Here is a 19,861-nt window from a genome sequence, read left to right as displayed (position 1 = left end):
CACCTAGAGGAAAACGAAAAAGTGGGCAGGGGATCTTGGAAGCTAAACATAGAGCTGTTGACCCCAGAGAACCTCAAGGAACTCAAAAGGGTTTACCAGGGTTGGAGAACCGTGAAACCCATCTTTGAGTCTCCATTGCTCTGGTGGGAAACAATCAAGGAAAACATCAAAAGGTTCTTCATCCGTAAAAGGGTTCAGAAGGCCAGGGAGAGATGGGGGAAAATGTCCCGACTCTAGAAAAGCATGCAGAATCTACTCCAACTGCAGTCAAAGAACAAAGAAAAAAGAACAATACAGCACAGGAACAGGCCCTTCGGCCCTCCAAGCCCGCGCCGCTCCCCGGTCCAGGATTGAATCCTGAATCCAGGATCCCCGCCCAATTTTCCAGCCTATCTACATCCTAATATCCTATCCACCGAGCTGTCCCTCACAGCTACGATGCTTTGTTCATCACAACCTATTAACTCACTCCCACCCCCCCATTCCAGACCATGTGATCTCCAGGGAGAGGCGAAAACCCAGAGTGAAAACCCCAGGGCCAATATGTGGAAAAAAAAAATCTGGGAAATTCCTCTCCGACCCCCTGAGGCGATCGAAACGAGTCCAGGAGATCACACTGGCCCTGATCAGAAAATGCTTCCCAACCCTATTCATTTCCACTTCTGCTTTACGAACACCATCTGAATTCCCTGCCCCCGAGACAGGTTCCCAACTATCCGCAGTCTCGCTCTGTACTGGCACCAGCAAGATGATCATAGAATGAAGCCTTGAAACGAGAAACAAAGAACAATTAGCCCGCGCCGCTCCCTGGTCCAAACTAGACCACTCTTTTGTATCCCTCCATTCCCACTCCATTCATATAGCTGTCTAGATAAGTCTTAAATGTTCCCAGTGTGTCCGCCTCCACCACCTTGCCCGGCAACACATTCCAGGCCCCCACGACCCTCTGTGTAAAATATGTCCTTCTGATATCTGTGTTAAACCTCCCCCGCTTCACCTTGAACCTATGACCCCTCGTGAACGTCACCACCGACCCGGGGAAAAGCTTCCCACCGTTCACCCTATCTATGCCTTTCATAATTTTATACACCTCTATTAAGTCTCCCCTCATCCTCCGTCTTTCCAAGGAGAACAACCCCAGTTTCCCCAATCTCTCCTCATAACCAAGCCCCTCCATACCAGGCAACATCCTGGTAAACCTCCTCTGTACTCTCTCCAAAGCCTCCACGTCCTTCTGGTAGTGTGGCGACCAGAACTGGACGCAGTATTCCAAATGCGGCCGAACCAACGTTCTATACATCTGCAACATCAGACCCCAACTTTTATACTCTATGCCCCGTCCTATAAAGGCAAGCATGCCATATGCCTTCTTCACCACCTTCTCCACCTGTGACGTCACCTTCAAAGATCTGTGGACTTGCACACCCAGGTCCCTCTGCGTCTCTACACCCTTTATGGTTCTTCCATTTATCGTGTAGTTCCTCCCTACATTATTCCCACCAAAATGCATCACTTCGCATTTATCAGGATTGAACTCCATCTGCCATTTCTTTGCCCAAATTTCCAGCCTATCTATATCCTTCTGTAGCCTCTGACAATGTTCCTCACTATCTGCAAGTCCTGCCAGTTTTGTGTCGTCCGCAAACTTACTGATCACCCCAGTTACTCCTTCTTCCAGATCATTTATATAAATCACAAACAGCAGAGGTCCCAATACAGAGCCCTGCGGAACACCACTAGTCACAGGCCTCCAGCCGGAAAAAGACCCTTCCACTACCACCCTCTGTCTTCTATGACCAAGCCAGTTCTCCACCCATCTAGCCACCTCCCCCTTTATCCCATGGGATCCAACCTTTTTCACTAGCCTACCATGAGGGACTTTGTCAAACGCTTTACTAAAGTCCATATAGACAACATCCACGGCCCTTCCTTCGTCAACCATTCTGGTCACTTCTTCAAAAAACACCACCAGGTTAGTGAGGCATGACCTCCCTCTCACAAAACCATGCTGACTATCGTTAATGAGTTTATTCCTTTCTAAATGCGCATACATCCTATCTCTAAGAATCTTCTCCAACAACTTCCCCACCACGGACGTCAAGCTCACGTCGATGGGGGTTGATGTCAAGAAGGATCTCCGGGAGGTGAAGAGCCAGCAAGCCTCGTTCTCTGCCTCGGAGACCTCCAAGGTAACTTCCGATCCAGAGTTCGCTCCGTGGAACAGGATGAAAGGTGCTCGCATTTCTTCTTCCAAAAGGTGCACAGAGAGACCTCTGTGATCAGCAGCCTGAAGGAAAAAGATGGCTCTGTAAAGTCATCACAGTCTGACATTCTGAGGATCTGCAAATCCTTCTATGCCGGACTGTATGATCTGAAGCCAACAGACAGCACAGCCTCCCAGTCTTTCCTGTCGTCTATCACGGAGGTCTTAGATGACGCCGAGCGGGAGAGCCTGGACAGACCGTTATCTCTGGATGAGCTGACAAAGGCCGTCGAGTCCTTTCAGAAGGGTAAAACCCCTGGAAGCGACGGCTTACTGGTTGAATTTTACTCGATGTTGTGGGACTTGACGGGCCCGGACCTGCTGGAAGTATAAGAGAGTATGCTTCTGGAAGGCAACATGTCAGAATCCATAAGGAAAGGCATCATTACCGTCATCTACAAGCAGAAGGAGGAAAGGAAAGAAATTAGAAATTGGCAACCCATTTCACTGTTGAACGTGGATTACAAAATTCTAGCCAAGGTCATTGCCAACCAGGTCAAGTCTGCTCTGGAGTCAGTGATCATCCTGATCAAACCTGTGCTGTACCCGGCAGGAAGATCTCTGATAGCCTCGCGCTACTCAGGGATACAATTGCCTATAGGACAGGCAGGTGGACACCTGCCTCATCAGCCTAGTAAGAAGTCTCAGAACACCAGGTTAAAGTCCAACGGGTTTATTTGGTAGCAAATACCATAAGCTTTCGGAGCACAGCTCCTTCATCAGATGGAGTGGATATCTGTTCTCAAACAGTGCAAACAGACACAGAAATCAAATTACAGAATACTGATTAGACTGCAAATCTCTACAGCCAGCCAGGTCTTAAAATGTACAGACAATGTGGGTGGAGGGAGCATTCAACACAGGTTAAAGAGATGTGTATTGTCTCCAGACAGAACAGCTAGTGAAATTCTGCAAGTCCAGGAGGCAAGCTGTGGGGGTTACTGATAATGTGACATAAATCCAACATCCCGGTTTAGGCCGTCCTCATGTGTGCGGAACTTGGCTATCAGTTTCTGCTCAGCGACTCTGCGCTGTCGTGTGTCGTGAAGGCCGCCTTGGAGAACGCTTACCTGAAGATCCAAGGCCAAATGCCCGTGACCGCTGAAGTGCTCCCCAACAGGAAGAGAACAGTCTTGCCTGGTGATTGTCGAGCGGTGTTCATTCATCCGTTGTCGCAGCGTCTGCATAGTTTCCCCAATGTACCATGCCTCGGGACATCCTTTCTTGCAGCGTATCAGGTAGACAACGTTGGCCGAGTTGCAAGAGTATGTACCGTGTACCTGGTGGATGGTGTTCTCACGTGAGATGATGGCATCCGTGTCGATGATCCGGCACGTCTTGCAGAGGGTTGTCATCAGATGGGTTGTCATCAGCCTAGACCAGGAGAAGGCATTTGACAGAATATCGCACACCTACATGATGGATGTGCTCTCCAAAATGGGCTTTGGGGAGGGAATCCGCAATTGGATCCAACTGCATAAGTAGCGCAATCTCAATTAATGGGTGGGAATCAGATCATTTTCAGATCAGGTCTGGAGTCAGGCAGGGCTGCTCTCTCTCCTCCATCCTTTTTGTGTGTTGCATTGAACCCTTTGTCATGTCCATCAGATAGAACCCAGGCATCAAAGGGGTTACTATCCCAGGCAGCGGAGGCACGCAGGTCAAAGTCTCCCTGTACGTGGATGACGTGGCTGTCTTCTGCTCGGACCCATCGTCTGTTCGCAGGCTCCTCCAAGTCTGTGAGCAGTTAGAGCTGGCCTCGGGAGCCAAAGTAAACAGGGGCAAGAACGAAGCTATGTTCTTTGGAAACTGGGCTGACCGATCCTTTATCCCCTTCACTGTCAGGACAGACTACCTTAAGGTGCTGGGGATATGGATTGGAGCGGTGGGGGCGTGCGCCAAAAACTGGGAAGAGAGCATTGCCAAAGTAAGGCAGAAATTGGGCTAGTGGGAGCTCCGTCTCTATCACCGGCAAAAACCTGGTCATTTGGTGTGAGGTACTGTCTGTTTCATTGTATGTAGCGCAGGTCTGGCCTATCCCCAAATCCTGTGCAACAGCAGTCACCCAGGCATTCTTCAAATTTACCTGGAGATCTAAGCTGGATCATGTCCAGAGGGAAGCGATGCATAAATCTCTGGAGAATGGAGAGAAAAATGTTCCCAATGCCGCCCTCACCCTGATGGCTACCTTTGTGTGCAGCTACATCAAGCTGTCTGTAGATCCTCGGTATGCTAACACCAAGTGCCACTACTTTTTGAGGTTCTACCTGTCCTAAGTGTTGCGGAGGATAGGTCTGGCCACACTGCCACGGAATGCTCCAAGTATTTGGACCATACCGCAGCACCTGTCCTTCGTGGAAAACGTTTTCCAGAAACACACCTTTGACCACATGGCAATCAAGTAGTGGTCAGCATGTAATGTCCTCGAGGCCCTGAGGGAAAAGGAGATGGCGGATCCTGTTGGATGGTTCCCTAAGCAGACTGTCAGTGTCATCTGGCAGAATGCCTCATCACCAAAACTTTCAAACAAACACCAGACCTGGCTTGGCTGGTGGTGAGAAGGACACTACCTGTCAGATCCTTCATGCATGCTTGAGGTCTCAACACGACCGCACGCTGCCCTCGAAGCGACTGCGGGGGGTGATGAGCTTGTCGCACACTTCCTTGTGGAATGTGCCTTTGCAAAGAAGGTTTGGAATGAGATGCAGTGGTATTTGTCGAGGTTCATCCCAAGCAGCTCAGTGACGCAGGATTCTGGGCTCTATGGGTTGTTTCCAGGGACGCACACCGAGACAAATATCAACTGCTGCTGGAGGGTCATCAACTCATTAAAGGAGGCTCTTTGGTCCGCCTGAAACTTACTGATCTTCCAGTGCAAAGGTTTGTCCTTGACCAAGTGTTGCAAACTGGCACATTCCAAGGTCCAGGACTACACGCTGAGGGACACTCTCAAGCTTGGGGCAGCCGCCACAAAGGCACAATAAAGAACAAAGACGTGGAGGCTTTAGAGAGAGTGCAGAGGAGGTTTACCAGGATGTTGCCTGGTATGGAAGAGCTTAGTTATGAGGAGAGATTGGGTAAACGGGGTTGTTCTCACTGGAAAGACGGAGGATGAGGGGTGACCTAATAGAGGTGTATAAAATTATGAAAGGCATAGATAGGGTGAACGGTGGGAAGCTTTTTCCCAGGTCGGTGGTGACGTTCACGAGGGGTCATAGGTTCAAGGTGAGGGGGGGGGATGTTTAACACGGATATCAGAAGGACGTATTTTACACAGAGGGTGGTGGGGGCCTGGAATGCGCTGCCGGGCAAGGTGATGGAGGCGGACACACTGGGAACGTTTAAGACTTATCTAGATAGCCACATGAACGGAGTGGGAATGGAGGGATACAAAAGAATGGTCTAGTTTGGACCAAGGAGTGGCGCGGGCTTGGAGGGCCGAAGGGCCTGTTCCTGTGCTGTATTGTTCTTTGTTCTTTTGTTCTTTGAACTGTAATGAATGTAATGTCTTGGAACTGAGCACCATAAAGTATTGTAAATACTTTTTTTGCACTGTTTGTAATTATTGGAAATGTCATTTCTGCAATGGTTTACTTCAGAGTATTTATGAATAAAATATATTTTTGAAATAAAAATTTTTTTAAAGACCAATGTTATTTTTAAATTTACAACAACAAAAGCATCCCAAGATACTTCACCTGAGAATTAAAAACATATGACATCAATTTAATTAAATTTAAAACTGGTTACTTTATAAGAGTTTCTACATGCTAATTTGAATGCTGAATGTTGTAAATATGTATTGCATCAGAAATATTTTAAATATGAACGTAAATGCTACTTTCACTTCGTAGTTTGGGTATTTTCCTATTCAGTTCAGTAAATAAAAGCACAACCAGGGCTCAAGGAAACACAGAACTCACCCCTTAAGCACTTATTAAAAGTTTCACTGATTCCCGTCATTTATGTACATTAGTTACGCATGTTTAAGAACCTGCAATCTGCGAATCATTTTAATTGTTAATGTGACGTGTACAGTATAAAACGCATTAAAAGAAGCAGAAAATACAATGCTGGTCTCAGATTCCTTGAAGTGCTTCAAAAGTGGGAATAAAACGCCTCGAAATGACTGTTTCCTGCTGCATCTGAAAATCCAGCCCTAACTTCGACTGCCTCTAAATAACTACAAATACAGGAAACTCGTACAGAACGCTTTGCAACCTTGGGGCAAGGACAATTTTATGGGTGGAGATACAAATGGGCGGAGAATTGATTGACAGCCATAAATGTTTGAGAGCATTTAGGCGTAACGTGATACTGTGCGTAATTGGCGCAAAATTTCGCATTCTTTTGGTAGATTTTGTTTGTGCCCTGATTGCAACAGAAACTTGATTAATATAGATAAATAGTTAAAATGATGACCACTGATCAGGTCTTGCTTATATGGTTAAATGTAAACGCAAATGTCAGTATAAATATTTAAACGTCAATTCTTCTTTCTATGCACGGCTCTGAGTTCTGTAGCTGCTCTCTATTGTGTGAACTAAAACACTGTTCGATCACTGTGCTAATCCATAATTTGAATCTGAATGTTCAAACACATAAAAATAAACATCCAACGTAAACTACGAAGTGAGAATTGTATACGTCACTGTAAACCCAGCCCACGGGAAACAGCTCATTTACATACCCATGATATTCTACAAGGAACTTTGTAAAGGAAAAGCAATAAAACTTCAGATGGTGACAATGGATTTCACAAATTAAATATTTCAGTTACGTTTCCTCATGGTGTATTATTTTTTTCTCTGAATGTTGGTTCTTGTGGCTCAGTACAATGTTAAAGAGGTGTGTCGTTGCTTGGGTATCAGGAGTTGAAGTTGCTTTTCAGTATACTCTGGTTTCTCTTCAGATCGTATAAATCTTTCGCCTTTTACTAAAGATTTCCGTGGAGAGGAACACTCAGAGTTTGAAGTAATTTTTTGTGGCCCTGCTTTGTTGGGGCTGTCTTATGTTTAAAAGAAAGAATTTGCACACATGTTTAAATGTTGCGTCTTTGTGGAAATCTCCTGTTGAAGTTGCTGCTTAAATGAGCAACCATTTTTCTACAAAATAAATTTTTCTCTGCTGGGGACCATCTGAAAATGCGTGGATCGTTTTAACAGGCATACCTGGAGGAAGTTAATTAAAATCTCTTGTGACTTTGACAATTTGAAATGTTTTGTTACGTGTTTTCAGATTTTATGTGAATATTTTTGCAAAAGAAAACTGGGTAACTATTGTACAGACGCAGTCTGAACACCCTCTCCCACCCTGGACACAAGCAAAACTGACTCACAGTCCATTACTTCACCCTCACATTCTATCCACTTACCATGGGTAATTAGTTTTGCCTTGGCCTGTTAAGAACCTTTAAATTTCAATGGGACCTGGATTGGTAGGTTGGATCTCAAACAATGACGAGACACAGTACAGGAAAGAAATAGAGAATCTGGTGCGACGACAATAATCTCTCCCTCAATGTCAACAAAATTGTCAATGGTGGCACTACGCTGAGCACTGCTGCCTCACAGTGCCTGGGTTCGATTCCCAGCTTGGATTATTGTCTGTGTGGAGTTTGAACATTCTTCCCGTGTCTGCGTGGGTTTCCTCCGGGTGCTCCGGTTTCCTCCCACAGTCTAAAGATGTGCGGGTTAGGTGGATTGGCTATGCTAAATTGACCCTTAGTATCAGGGGGACTAGCCAGGGAAAATGCATGGGCTTATGGGGATAAGATCTGGGTGGGATTGTGGTCGGTGCAGACTCGGTGGGCCGAATGGCCTCCATCTGCATTGTAGTATTCTATGAAAATGAAGGAGATAGTCATCGACTTCAGGAAATGTAATGGAGGGCATGCCCCCATCTGCATCTACGGGGATGAAATGGTCGAGAGCTTCAAGTTTTTAGATGTCCAGATCACCAACAACCTGTCCTGGTCCCTCCAGGCGGACTCTTTAGGTAAGAAAGCCCACCAACGCCTCTACTTTCTCAGGAGACTAAGGAAATTTGGCATGTCTGTTACAACTCTCATCAACTTCAACAGATGCACCATAGAAAGCATTCTTTCTGGTTGTATCTGGCTCCTGCTACTGCAAAGGATTGTGTTTGATTTGATTTATTATTGTCACATGTATTAATATACAATGAAAAGTATTCTTTCTTGCGAGCTATACAGACAAAGCATTCCGTTCCAAGAGAAGGAAAGGAGTGCATAATGGCATAATGTAGTGTCAGAAGTCTCACAACACCAGGTTAAAGTACAACAGGTTTATTTGGCAGCAAAAGCCACTAGTTTCGGAGCGCTGCTCTTTCGTTACCTGACGAAGGAGCAGCGCTCCGAAACTAGTGGCTTTTGCTACCAAATAAACTTGTTGGACTTTAACCTGGTGTTGTGAGACTTCTTACTGTGTTTACCCCAGTCCAACGCCGGCATCTCCACATCATAATGTAGTGTTACAGTCATAGTTAGGGTGTAGAGAAAAATCAATTTAATGCAAGGTAGGTCCATTCAAAAGTCTGATGGCACAGGGAATTGGTATGTGACCTCAGACTTTTGTATCTTTTGCCTGATGGAAGAAGGTGGAAGAGCGTATGTCTGGGATGTGTGGGGTCCTTAATTATGCTGGCTGCTTTGCCGAGGCAGCAGGAAGTGTAGACAGAGTCAATGGATGGGAGGCTGGTTTGCATGATGGGTTGGGCTACATTCATGACCTTTTGCAGTTTCTTGCGGTCTTGGGCAGAGCAGGAGCAATACCAAGCTATGATATAACCAGAAAGAGTGCTTTCTATGGTGCATCTGTAAAAGTTGGCGAAAGTAAAACTTGGTGAGAGTCGAAGCTGACATGCCAAATTTCCTTAGCCTTCTGAGAAAGTAGAAGCGTTGGTGGGCTTTCTTAACTATAGTGTCGGCATGGGGGGACCAAGACAGGTTACTGGTGATCTGGACACCCAAAAGCGTTTGACCATTTCTACTTCGTCCCTGTTGATGTAGACAGGGGCATGTTCTCCATGTGCTTCCTGAAGTCAATGACAATCTCCTTCGTTTTGTTGACATTGAGGGAGACATTATTGTTGTCGCACCAGTTCACCAGATTCTCTATCTCATTCCTGTACTCTGTCTCATCAATGTTTTTGAGATCCAACCCACTATGGTGGTGTCATCAGCAAACTTGAAAATCGAATTGGTGGGGAATTTGGCCACACAGTCATAGGTGTATTGGGAGTATAGTAGGGGGCTGAGAACACAGCCTTGTGGGCACCGATGTTGAGGATGATTATGGAAGAGGTGTTGTTGCCTTTCCTTACTGATTGTGGTCTGTGGGTTAGGGAGTTCAGGATCCAGTCGCAGAAGGAGGAGCCGAGGCCCAGGCTATGGAGTTTGGAAATGAGTTTCGTAAGAATAATGATGTTGAAGGCTGAGCTGTAGTCAATAAATAGGAGTCTGACATAGGTGTCTTTGTTATCTTGGTGTTCCAGGGTTGAGTGCAGGACCAGGGAGATGATGTCTGCTGTGGACCTGTTGCGGCGGTAGGTGAACTGAAGTGAATCCAGGCAGTCCGGGAGGCTGGAGTTGATTCATGCCATGACTAACCTTTCAAATGAAGCCCAGACCATCATTCAAACCAGCCTCCCATTCATTGACGCTGTCTACACTTCCCGCTGCCTCGGAAAAGTAGCCAGCATAATCAAGGACCCCACGCACCCCGTATATACTCTCTTCCACCTTCTTCCATTGGAAAAAAGATACAAAAGTCTGATGTCACATACCTACCGACTCAAAAACAGCTTCTTCCCTGCTGCCATCGGATTTTTGAATGGACCTACCTCGCATTAAGTTAATCTTTCTCTACTCCCTAGCTATGACTGTAACACTACACTCTGCACCCTCTCCTTTCCTTCCCTATGTACAGTCCAGTTTGTCTGTATAGCATGCAAGAAATAATACTGTATATTAATACATGTGACAATAAAAAAAAGTAAGAAGTAAAAGTTTATTTATTAGTCACAAGTGAGGGAGAATTTAGCATGGCCAATGCACCTAACCAGCACATCTTTTGGACTGTGGGAGGAAAGCGGAGCACCCGGAGGAAACCCACACAGACACAGGGAGAACATGCAAACTCCGCACAGACAGTGGCCCAAACCAGGAATCGAACGCAAGTCCCTGGCGCTGTGAGACAGCAGTGCTGACTACTGTGGCACCGTGCCACCAATAATAAATCAAATCAATTATGGTAGCTTGTGCTGTAAAAATAGAGGACACGTCTCCTTCACTTTGTCAGAGCTGGACTTCAACATTGGGCTTTGCTCAGCCTGAGTCAGAAGGTTGGCTGAGATACAATAGGGGTTTTCAGTAACGGGACTCTGTGCTCTACGGGCTGTTCCCAGGGACGCACACCGATACAAACATCAGATGTTGCTGGAGGATCAACTTGGCAAAAGACACTCTTTGGATTGTCCAAAACTTGGTCTTTCAGTACAAGGAGTTGGCCCTGACTGAATGTTGCAGACTGGCACATTCCTAACCCTGGGACTACGTGCTTAGGTTAGGGATGCACTAAAGCTTAGGTCAACTGTCATTGAGGCACAATGGGAAAATGTTGCTGTGTTCAGAAACTTTCAACCACAATGAACTCAGGCCGAATGACTCAGTGAATGTATACAGTGAATATTACATGCATTTCAATTGTACTGAAGCATTTCAGAGTTCAACTTGTTATATGTAGACAACATTTGAGTATCTTTGCACTATATGTAAGGACCCTTGTTAAATATCTAACATTTCCTTGACTGTATTGAAGCATCTCAGGGTGTTAAGTGATGTATGTAGAGGACCTAAATATTATTGTGCTTTGTGTAATGGCCATTTTGGAAGGTTTGTAAGGTTCTTGCAGATATTTTATGAATAAAGTATATTTTTGGGAAACAAAAAGGATAGGAAGGAAAATCAGATAAGTAATTGAGCGCAGAGTAGCAATTCAGTGCTGATTGTTGAGGCCCAGTATTGTGTTTATTTCTACGGGTATTCCCAGGGACGCAAACTGGGACAAACACCAACTTCTGCTGGAGGCTCATCAACTTGGTGAAAGACACTCTTTGTTCTGCGCTAAACTTGTTGATCTTCCAGTGCAAAGAATTGTCCTTGACCGAGTGTTTCAGACTGGCACAGGACTATGTGCTGAGGGATGCACTCAAGCTGGGGCCAGCCTCAAGGCACAATGGGGAAAGACCACTGTGTAAGGCCTTTCAGCCAAAATATTCCAGGGGCTAGTAACTGGGTAAAACCCCTCAGATTGTGCGTAAAATTCTAATTGCATGTAACTTTATTGAAGCACTGCAGAGTGCAACATGACTAACGTATCTAGTTTGTAAAGAATTTTGCTCTCTGCAATGAAAATAATGAAATATATATAATCTTCTCATTAGTGAACTGAAGCACCTAAGACTGAAATTTGAGCTCTGGAGAAAATGTAAATATCATCAAATTTTACTGTTATAATAATTGGAAATGTTTTGTATTGCGTCTTTCAATTAGGCTTTCGAGGTAACTACAGAACATGCTGGAAATAAGCATTAAAGGAATAGACAAGGTAGATGCAGGTAGATGTTTTCCTTGGTTGGAGAGTCCAGAACCAGGGGGAACAATTTCAGAATAAGTGGTTAACCACATAGAACCAAGATGAGAAGAAATTTCTTTATACAGCGGGTTGTGAATCTTTGGAATTCTCTATCTGCGGCCAAATTCTCCTCTAACTTGATTTTTAAGTCTTTGGGGTAGAGATCGATAGATTTCTGATGAATTCTCTGCCCCAGACGGTTATGATTTTTTCATCATTGAATACATTTAAAGCTGGGATAGACAGATTTTTGGTCTCCCAGGGAATCAAGGGAGATGGGGAATGGCAAGAAGTGGAGTTGTAGCCCAAAATCAGCCGTGATTGTATTGAATGGCGGGGGAGGCTTGAAGGCACAAATTAATTCTGGCCTCCCAGATTGCCTGGATCTATTACAGTTCGCCTACTGCCGCAACAGTTCCACAGCAGACGCCATCTCCCTGGCCCTGCAATCAACCCTGAAACACCTAGATAACAAAGACACCTATGTCAGACTCCTATTTATCAAATACAGCTCAGCCTTCAACATCATTATTCCAACGAAACTCATCTCCAAACTCTATGGCCTGGGGCTCGGTTCCTCCCTTTGCAACTGGATCTTGAACTTCCTAATCCATAGACTGCAATCAGTAAGGATAGGCAACAACACCTCCTCCACGATCATCCTCAACACCGGTGCTCCACAAGGCCGTGTTCTCAGTCCCTTACTATACTCCTTATACACGAATGGCCAAATTCTCCTCTAACTTGATTTTTAAGTTTGTTGATGACACCACCGTTGTGGGTCGGATGGAGTACAGGAAAGAGATAGAGAATCTGATGAACTGGTGCGATGACAATAATCTCTCCCTCAATGTCAATAAAACAAAGGAGATAGTCATCGACTTCAGGAAGCGTAGTGGAGGACGTGCCCCTGTCTACATAAATGGGGACGAAGTAGAAATGGTTGACAGCTTCAAGTTTTTAGATGTCTAGATCACCATAAACCTATCTTGGTACTATAGTATAGACACTATAGTTAAGCTCACCAATGCCTGTACTTTCTCAGAAGACTAAGGAAATTTGGCATGTCGATTTTAACATACAGTGAAAAATATTGTTTCTTGCGCGCTATACAGACAAAGCTGCTGTTCATAGAGAAGGAAAGGAGAGAGTGCAGAATGTAGTTTTACAGTCATAGCTAGGGTATGGAGAAAGATCAACTTATTTGAGACAAAGACAATTGAGAATAAGCTCAATGCACAAATACGCAATAAATAATGTAGCATTAATACCAAGACAATAACTAGTAGCGAATGGAGATAGCTCAAAACAATGGACAGGTTGGAGAGACTATAACATAATGAAACAGTGGCTTGGGCACTCAGACGTAATATTACAAAATGTATACAAGTGTGCAGAATCTGGGGAGGTATATTTGAGTTAGAATTAATCCAGGATTAGTTGCAGCCATAAAATATATAAAGAGATTATATTTGTTTTGGAGTCCCTCTGTGTCTAACTGCAATGGTTAATAAGGTTGGGAAATTATAGGCACAACTAGGAGTATAGTGTAGGTCCATTCAAAAGTCTGATGGCAGCAGGGAAGAAGCTGTTCTTGAGTTGGTTGGTACGTGACCTCAGACTTTTGTATCTTTTTCCTGACAGAAGAAGGTGGAAAAGAGAATGTCCGGGGTGCGTGGGGTCCTTAATTATGCTGGCTACTTTGCCGAGGCAGCGGAAAGTGTAGACAGAGTCAATGGATGGGAGGCTGGTTTGCATGATGGTTTGGGCTACATTCACGACCTTTTGTAGTTTCTTGCGGTCTTGGGCAGAGCAGGAGTCGTACCAAGCTGTGATACAACCAGAAAGAATGCTTTCTATGGTGCATCTGTAAAAATTGGAGAAAACCACTAACAGCAGGAAATTCAACAAAGGGCAAAGGCAGTAAAGTGAGCGAGGAGTCCTCAGTTTCGAAACAATGGAAGCAGCAAAGATCCCAGTGTACCCCAACTCCAAAGAGCACTGAATGCAGCAAAGCATCCAGTACCCAGGACTGGTATGTCAGCCCAGTTACGGTGCAACAGTTTGTATACAGGAACATACCAAAGTGTTAGGACTAACGTAAGCAATTAGACTTGAAAACTGTACACATTTTAAATGCGTTTAAAGATTGCCTCAGTTAATGTGCATAAGGCCACAACACAATGTATTTTGACCTTAGGGGTACCTTGCCAAGATCAAAGCCATCTGCTGTTTGTGCAGGAGTGTGGACTACCACACCTCAGCACCCACAGGCAATCACCTTGAAGGTGGTCCCAAGGGTTATCTATCTGATTGGGAGGAAAGGTTTACCATTTATCTGGCTTGGATATTCTGCTGTGGTGAGAAAATGTCATCTTCACCAAAGTTAAGGAGGTTTGGGCAGTTGCCTTCTCATACCATATGAAAATGCTCTGCCCCAGTTAATCAACATGTACTCCAGGGTTTTAAACAGCAGCTCATGGAAACAACTTTATGTCTATCCTGTAAATACACTTCAGAATCTTGTATGTTTCAATGAGAACACCTCTCATCGTTTTAAACTCCAGAGATAGGCCCAGTTTACTCAGCTTCTCATCATAGGACGACCCTCTCACCTCAGGGACCAATCTAGAGAACCTTCACGGTCTACCTCTAATGCAAGGTGGAGTCCAGACTACAGACCCCCAGCAATGTGGTTGACTATTAAAATGCCCTCTAATATGGCCAAACAAGCCACTCAGTTCAAGGACTATGCCTAACAGCACTGTACCTACACCTCAGTGACTGCAGTTCAAGAAGGTAGCTCACCACCACCTTCTGAAGGGCAACTAGGGATGGGCAATAAATGCTGGCTTAGCCAGCAATTCCCACATTGTCTAAGGTTCTCCTTCCCAGCCCTGAGCGCATACCTTTCCCTCCTTATGCTTCCTCAAACTTATCTTGTCCATGAATTCCATCTTCTGCTCCAGTGATCCTATTCATATGAAACCGCAGGCCACTCAACTTCCCTTTCCGGCTCCCATTTTAGCTGATGTTGTTTAGAACCTAAGAAATAGGAACTGGGTTAGGCCATTTGGCCTTTTGAGCCTGTTCCTCCTTTCAAAAGATCATGACTCATCTTCTAATTCAGCTCTGCTATAGCTGCACTATCCCACATATTTAATCCCCTTTGTACCCAAACATTTATTGACTTCTATCTTCAACTTACTCAACCAGTGAGCACTGACAATTAGGTTCCCTAACTGGAGGCAAGCTTGATTGACAAGCTTGGAATCCACATGGTAGTGACCTCGCCAGTTAAGGCCACAATAGCAGATAAATCTGTGGTGGGGAGCTAATGTTAGAAGGGGTTGATTGGGATTGGAGAGTGGTTGTTTATTTGTGAGAAGAGAGAACAGACTGATGGGAATGGAACTAGATTGGAGAGGGGGCATATGGCCAACTTGTGGTAGGCACAAAGGGGGTTTAATCGGTGTTATGAGTATGGAGGAGAGGGAGGAATCCATTTGGGAAGGTGGAGAAAGGATCAATCGAATGGGTCACCAATCCAGGGAAGTGGACCGGAGGAGTTTGGGGCCTCTATGGTCTGGGGTTTGTAGATCTGAAGGTAGGGTGAGTGGAGAGGGATTGGCATCAGAGGTGGATCTGGGGCCTCAGGGGAGGGTGGAAATTGAACAGCACAAGAGAGGGGTTGGGGTGCAGTAATCCTAGTCCTAATGGGTTATTGAAAGGATCAAGGTGCATGCCTGTGGATAGGAGGAGGGAAGGCATGGTTTCGGAGGGTGATTGGAGGCCTTGTAGTGGAATGTGTGGAGGTCTTTGGGGGTTAGAGATCAAAGGCCTGTAGGTGGGGATGGCATGGGGTGGTCAGAGGTCTTATGGTGGGATTGGAGGCTTCAGGGAGAAGATAGTTGGGGGAAATGCCTGAAAGCAGAGGCAGGCAGCTGGATCTAGAAATTAGGCGTAAAGGCATTAACCTTCTGAACCAGGCAACTGCTTGCCTTTTTGAAGCTGCTGGGTTTCCTGGCAGCACTCCCTGTCAGATCCTTCATGCACACCTGAAGTCTCTGGAAGTAGCTGTGGGGGGGAAGAGAAGGTCACACACCTCCTTATGGAATATGTCTTTGCAAAGGTCTGGAGAGAGGTGTGGTGGTATTTGTCATGGTTCACCCCAAGCAGCTCTGTGATGCAGGCCTCTGTGCTCTATGAGCTGTTCCCAGGGATGCCCACTGAGACAAACATCAACTGCTGCTGGAGGGTCATCAATTTGGTCCACCTGAAACCTGCTGATCTTCCAGTGCAAAGAATTGTCCTCAACTGAGTGTTGCAGATTTGCACATTCCAAGGTTCAGGACTATGTGCTGAGGGACACACTCAAGCCAAGACGAAATGAGGAAAGGCCACTGTGTAAGGCCTTTTAGCCAAAGTATACCGAGGGGCAAGTAACTGGATAAAACCACTCAGACTGTGTACAATTCTAATTGTGTGAAACTTTATTGAAGCACCGCAGAGTGCAACATGACTGATGTATATAGTTTGAAAATAATTGTTCTTTCTGCAATGAAAATATCGAAATATATGTAATGATCTAATTACTGAACTGGAGCAGAATGCACCTAAATATTTTATTGGTGTCAAACGTAGGCTTACATTAATGAACTGCAATGAAGTTACTGTGAAAATCCCCTAGTCGCCACACTCCGGTGCCTGTTTGGGTGTGCTTTTTTATTCATGGGGCTTCATTAGTCTGTAACGCTCCTTTTCATGATTTGTGCATATCCACCCCTAGACCCTTCTCCCTCACGCTGAAGGAGAATTTAGCATGGCCAATGCACCTAACCAGCGCATCTTTCAGACTGTGGGAGGAAACTTGATCTTGATCTCTAGAGAAAATGTGAATATCATTGCAGTTTACTATTATAAATTGAAATGTTTAGTAATGTCTTTCAGATTTTACATGAATGAAGTATATTTGTGCAAAAAAAATTCCGACAGTATAATAATTGAGATTTATAGCCTCATTAACAAACAGAAAAACTTGAAGTTATATAGTGCCTTTCACAACCACTGGATATCTTGAAAAGCTTTACAGCCAGCGAAATACTTCTGATGTTGGAGGCAGGTTTGGTTTTGGAAGCAAATTTCTCAAACTTTATTCTCCAGTTCATTAGTGGGATAATGAAGAAAACAGGGCAGTAACAATGCACACAACATGGTCCCACAAACAGCAATACAACAATTAATATGTTTTGTTGTCATGATTGAGTGCTGATCATTGGCTAGAACCCTAGGGTTTGACTCCCTTGCTCTGCTTTGAAAAATCTTATCGTAATTCTTCACATTTACCTGAGCATTGATCACTATTGCACTGGAGTGTCAGCTTTGATTTTTGCACTCAAGTTCTGGTGTGGGACTTAATCTCACAGCCTTTGAACTCAAAGATAACAATACCATCAACAGATCTACACATGACAGACCATATCCTATTCAATGTGCCAAACTATCTCCTTGAAGTTGGAATGGATGATCAGCTGACCGACTTCTGGCCTTGGTTAAAGCCAGAAATGAGTGCGTTGGAGGTGAGTTTGGTTTGAGAAACAGATTCTCAGACGTTATCCCCTCACCAGTCCCAACCCTCCCCATTTTTTTAGGTTTAAATTCCTCCTAAATGGCATCGGGGAAGAGAAGGGTCTAGGGGTGGATATGCACAAATCACGAAAAGGAGTGAGACAGAATAATGAAGCCCCATGAATAAAAAAGCAAACAAACACTTGGGTTTATTTCCAGAAGGATAAAATTGACAACCAGCGAAGTTATGTTAACTTCAAATAGAACCTTGGTCTGACCACACTAGGAGTACTGTGGACAGTTCAGGTGTCCATATCTTAAACAGAATTGTGGAATGATAACTATTGGAAAGACCGAACAAAGTGAGAACTTTTCTCTAGAAAAAAGACTGACCGGTGACCTGATAGAGATCTTTAAAATGAAGAAGGGGTTCATTGGATAGGCATAGAGAAGTGTCTCCACTTGTAGGAGATTCAAAGGATGCAGGTCAAAAATATGATAGTCTTGGGTGGCATGGTGGCTCAGTGCTTAGCGCTTCTGCCTCACAGTGCCTGGGACCCGGGTTTGATTCCTGGCTTGGGTCACTGCGGAGTCTGCATGTTCTCCTCGGGTCTGCGTGGGTTTCCTTTGGGTGCTCCGGTTTCCTCCCACACTCCAAAAGACGTGCTGGTTAGGTGCATTGGCGATGCTAAATTCTCCCTCAGTGTATCCGAACGGGAAATTTAGGAGAACTTCTTTACCTAAGGAGTGATAAAAAGTGGAACACGATAACACAGTTGGTAGTTGAGGCAAATATGTCGATGTTATTAAGGGGAAGTCAAATAACCATTTTAGAGAGAAAGAAAAATCGAAGGGTATGCTGATAGGTTTAGATGAAAAAAATGGAAGGAAAAACACTTGGGCCGAATGCCCGGTTGCTGACTCAATCATGGATATGGAATTATTTTTCATGAGTTCTACTTCTTTTCAGTGATCTTGCATGGCTAATGCAGAGGATGGAACTTTGCGTATTCATACAATGCAACTGCAATTTATATTTGACTTCTTTGTTTGGAAATGCAATAATAAAATTTCTCTCTCTTTTGCTGTTCTAATTAACATTTTAAGCTTTACACTCCCAGACCTATCCAATCCTCAGTGTTTCATAGTTTGCGTTTTGCAAATAAACTTGATTCAGTGAAGAGGTGAGTGCAAATTGTCACAATGTTATCCAATTTTTAAAAAATGAACAGAACATGGAGTGTAAGAAATTTAAACAACATTTTCTATATCTTTGTTACAGCAATTAAAGCACAATAACCTAGTGAATCTACTTGAAGTATTCAGAAGAAAACGTAAATTGCACCTTGTGCTTGAGTACTGTGATCACACTGTGTTAAATGAGCTGGAGAGGTATCCCAGAGGGTAAGAGTGCTTAAACGTAGATGTCTGATTACTGAAAATACTGCATACAAATGAGAAAGATTGTAAAATTAAGAAGCAAATTTAGATTTATTTCATTTGTACTCCTTCAAAAGAAATTTGTTCAATGATTCTTTTAGTTTCTACTGTGTTCAGCTACAGATAATACCCAAGTGTTCCACTAATGTCAAGGATATAAATGACAATCCTATCTGTGTTTGCTAATGTGCTGAGAGTGAGAGCGAGTAGATTGTTTTCATTGATCTATCCAAATTAAGCATCAGATGACAAAAGGCAGAATTTGCCCACCTTGCCACGACTGCCGCAAATGGCGGTGAGCTGGGAAGATAACGTGATTCATGCCCGACAACAAACGATCTTCCCGGCTCCTTTCGAATGGCATGAACTGCATCGCATCCAGAAAGAGTGCGAAGCTTATTAGCATGAGATTGTCTGGATTTCAATATCATTACCGAGCTCGGCACGCAATCGTAACCCCTCAGAGGCTTCTCACCTCTCCAGCGTGACTTCACGTTGGTGCCAATGAGCAATTAGGAGTTCATACATTGCTAAACCAAGGAATCATACTGTGGAATCTTTCAGTCTGTAACTTGCAGCCTTTGCTGCACCATTTGCAAAACAAAATTTCCAATTTTCAGTGGTAATTTGATTTAACTCCCTTAACTTATCTCCTAGACAAAGATTTTGATCACCTCTTCTATCATTTCTTTATGTGGTTCAGTGTCAAATATTGTCCAATAATTCTCCTGTGGAGTGCCTTGAGATGCCTTACTATGTTAACAGCAATATAAATGCAAGATGTTGTGTGTAATCTAAACGCTTGACCCAATTGCCAGTTTTCCTCCTCTCCCCCCTAGGATGTTACAGCATTGTTAGCCCCTTCTGCTACTATGCTTCCTCTCTCCCCTCCCCATTGCACTAATGAGTGGGTGAGTTCAGAAACTACCTAGCT

At 44.4% G+C, this 19,861-nt stretch overlaps 1 protein-coding gene and 1 non-coding gene across 2 annotated transcripts in view; both read left to right on the top strand.

The window, feature by feature from the left end:
* LOC144504595 (cyclin-dependent kinase-like 4) overlaps positions 1 to 19,861 on the top strand; it is a 54,348-nt gene that overhangs the window by 9,960 nt on the left and 24,527 nt on the right. The window contains exon 2 of the mRNA XM_078230187.1: positions 18,770 to 18,891. Within this exon, the coding sequence (XP_078086313.1) occupies positions 18,770 to 18,891 (122 nt within the window). The remainder of the gene's footprint in view (positions 1 to 18,769; positions 18,892 to 19,861) is intronic.
* LOC144504934 (U5 spliceosomal RNA) lies at positions 7,156 to 7,269 on the top strand. Its single transcript, XR_013499724.1, has one exon. It is a non-coding gene; the product is annotated as a U5 spliceosomal RNA (small nuclear RNA).

The sequence above is a fragment of the Mustelus asterias genome, chromosome 15 (genome assembly GCF_964213995.1).
Source record: "Mustelus asterias chromosome 15, sMusAst1.hap1.1, whole genome shotgun sequence".
Taxonomy (NCBI): Eukaryota; Metazoa; Chordata; class Chondrichthyes; order Carcharhiniformes; family Triakidae; genus Mustelus; species Mustelus asterias.
This window is presented reverse-complemented; position numbering and strand designations above follow the sequence as displayed.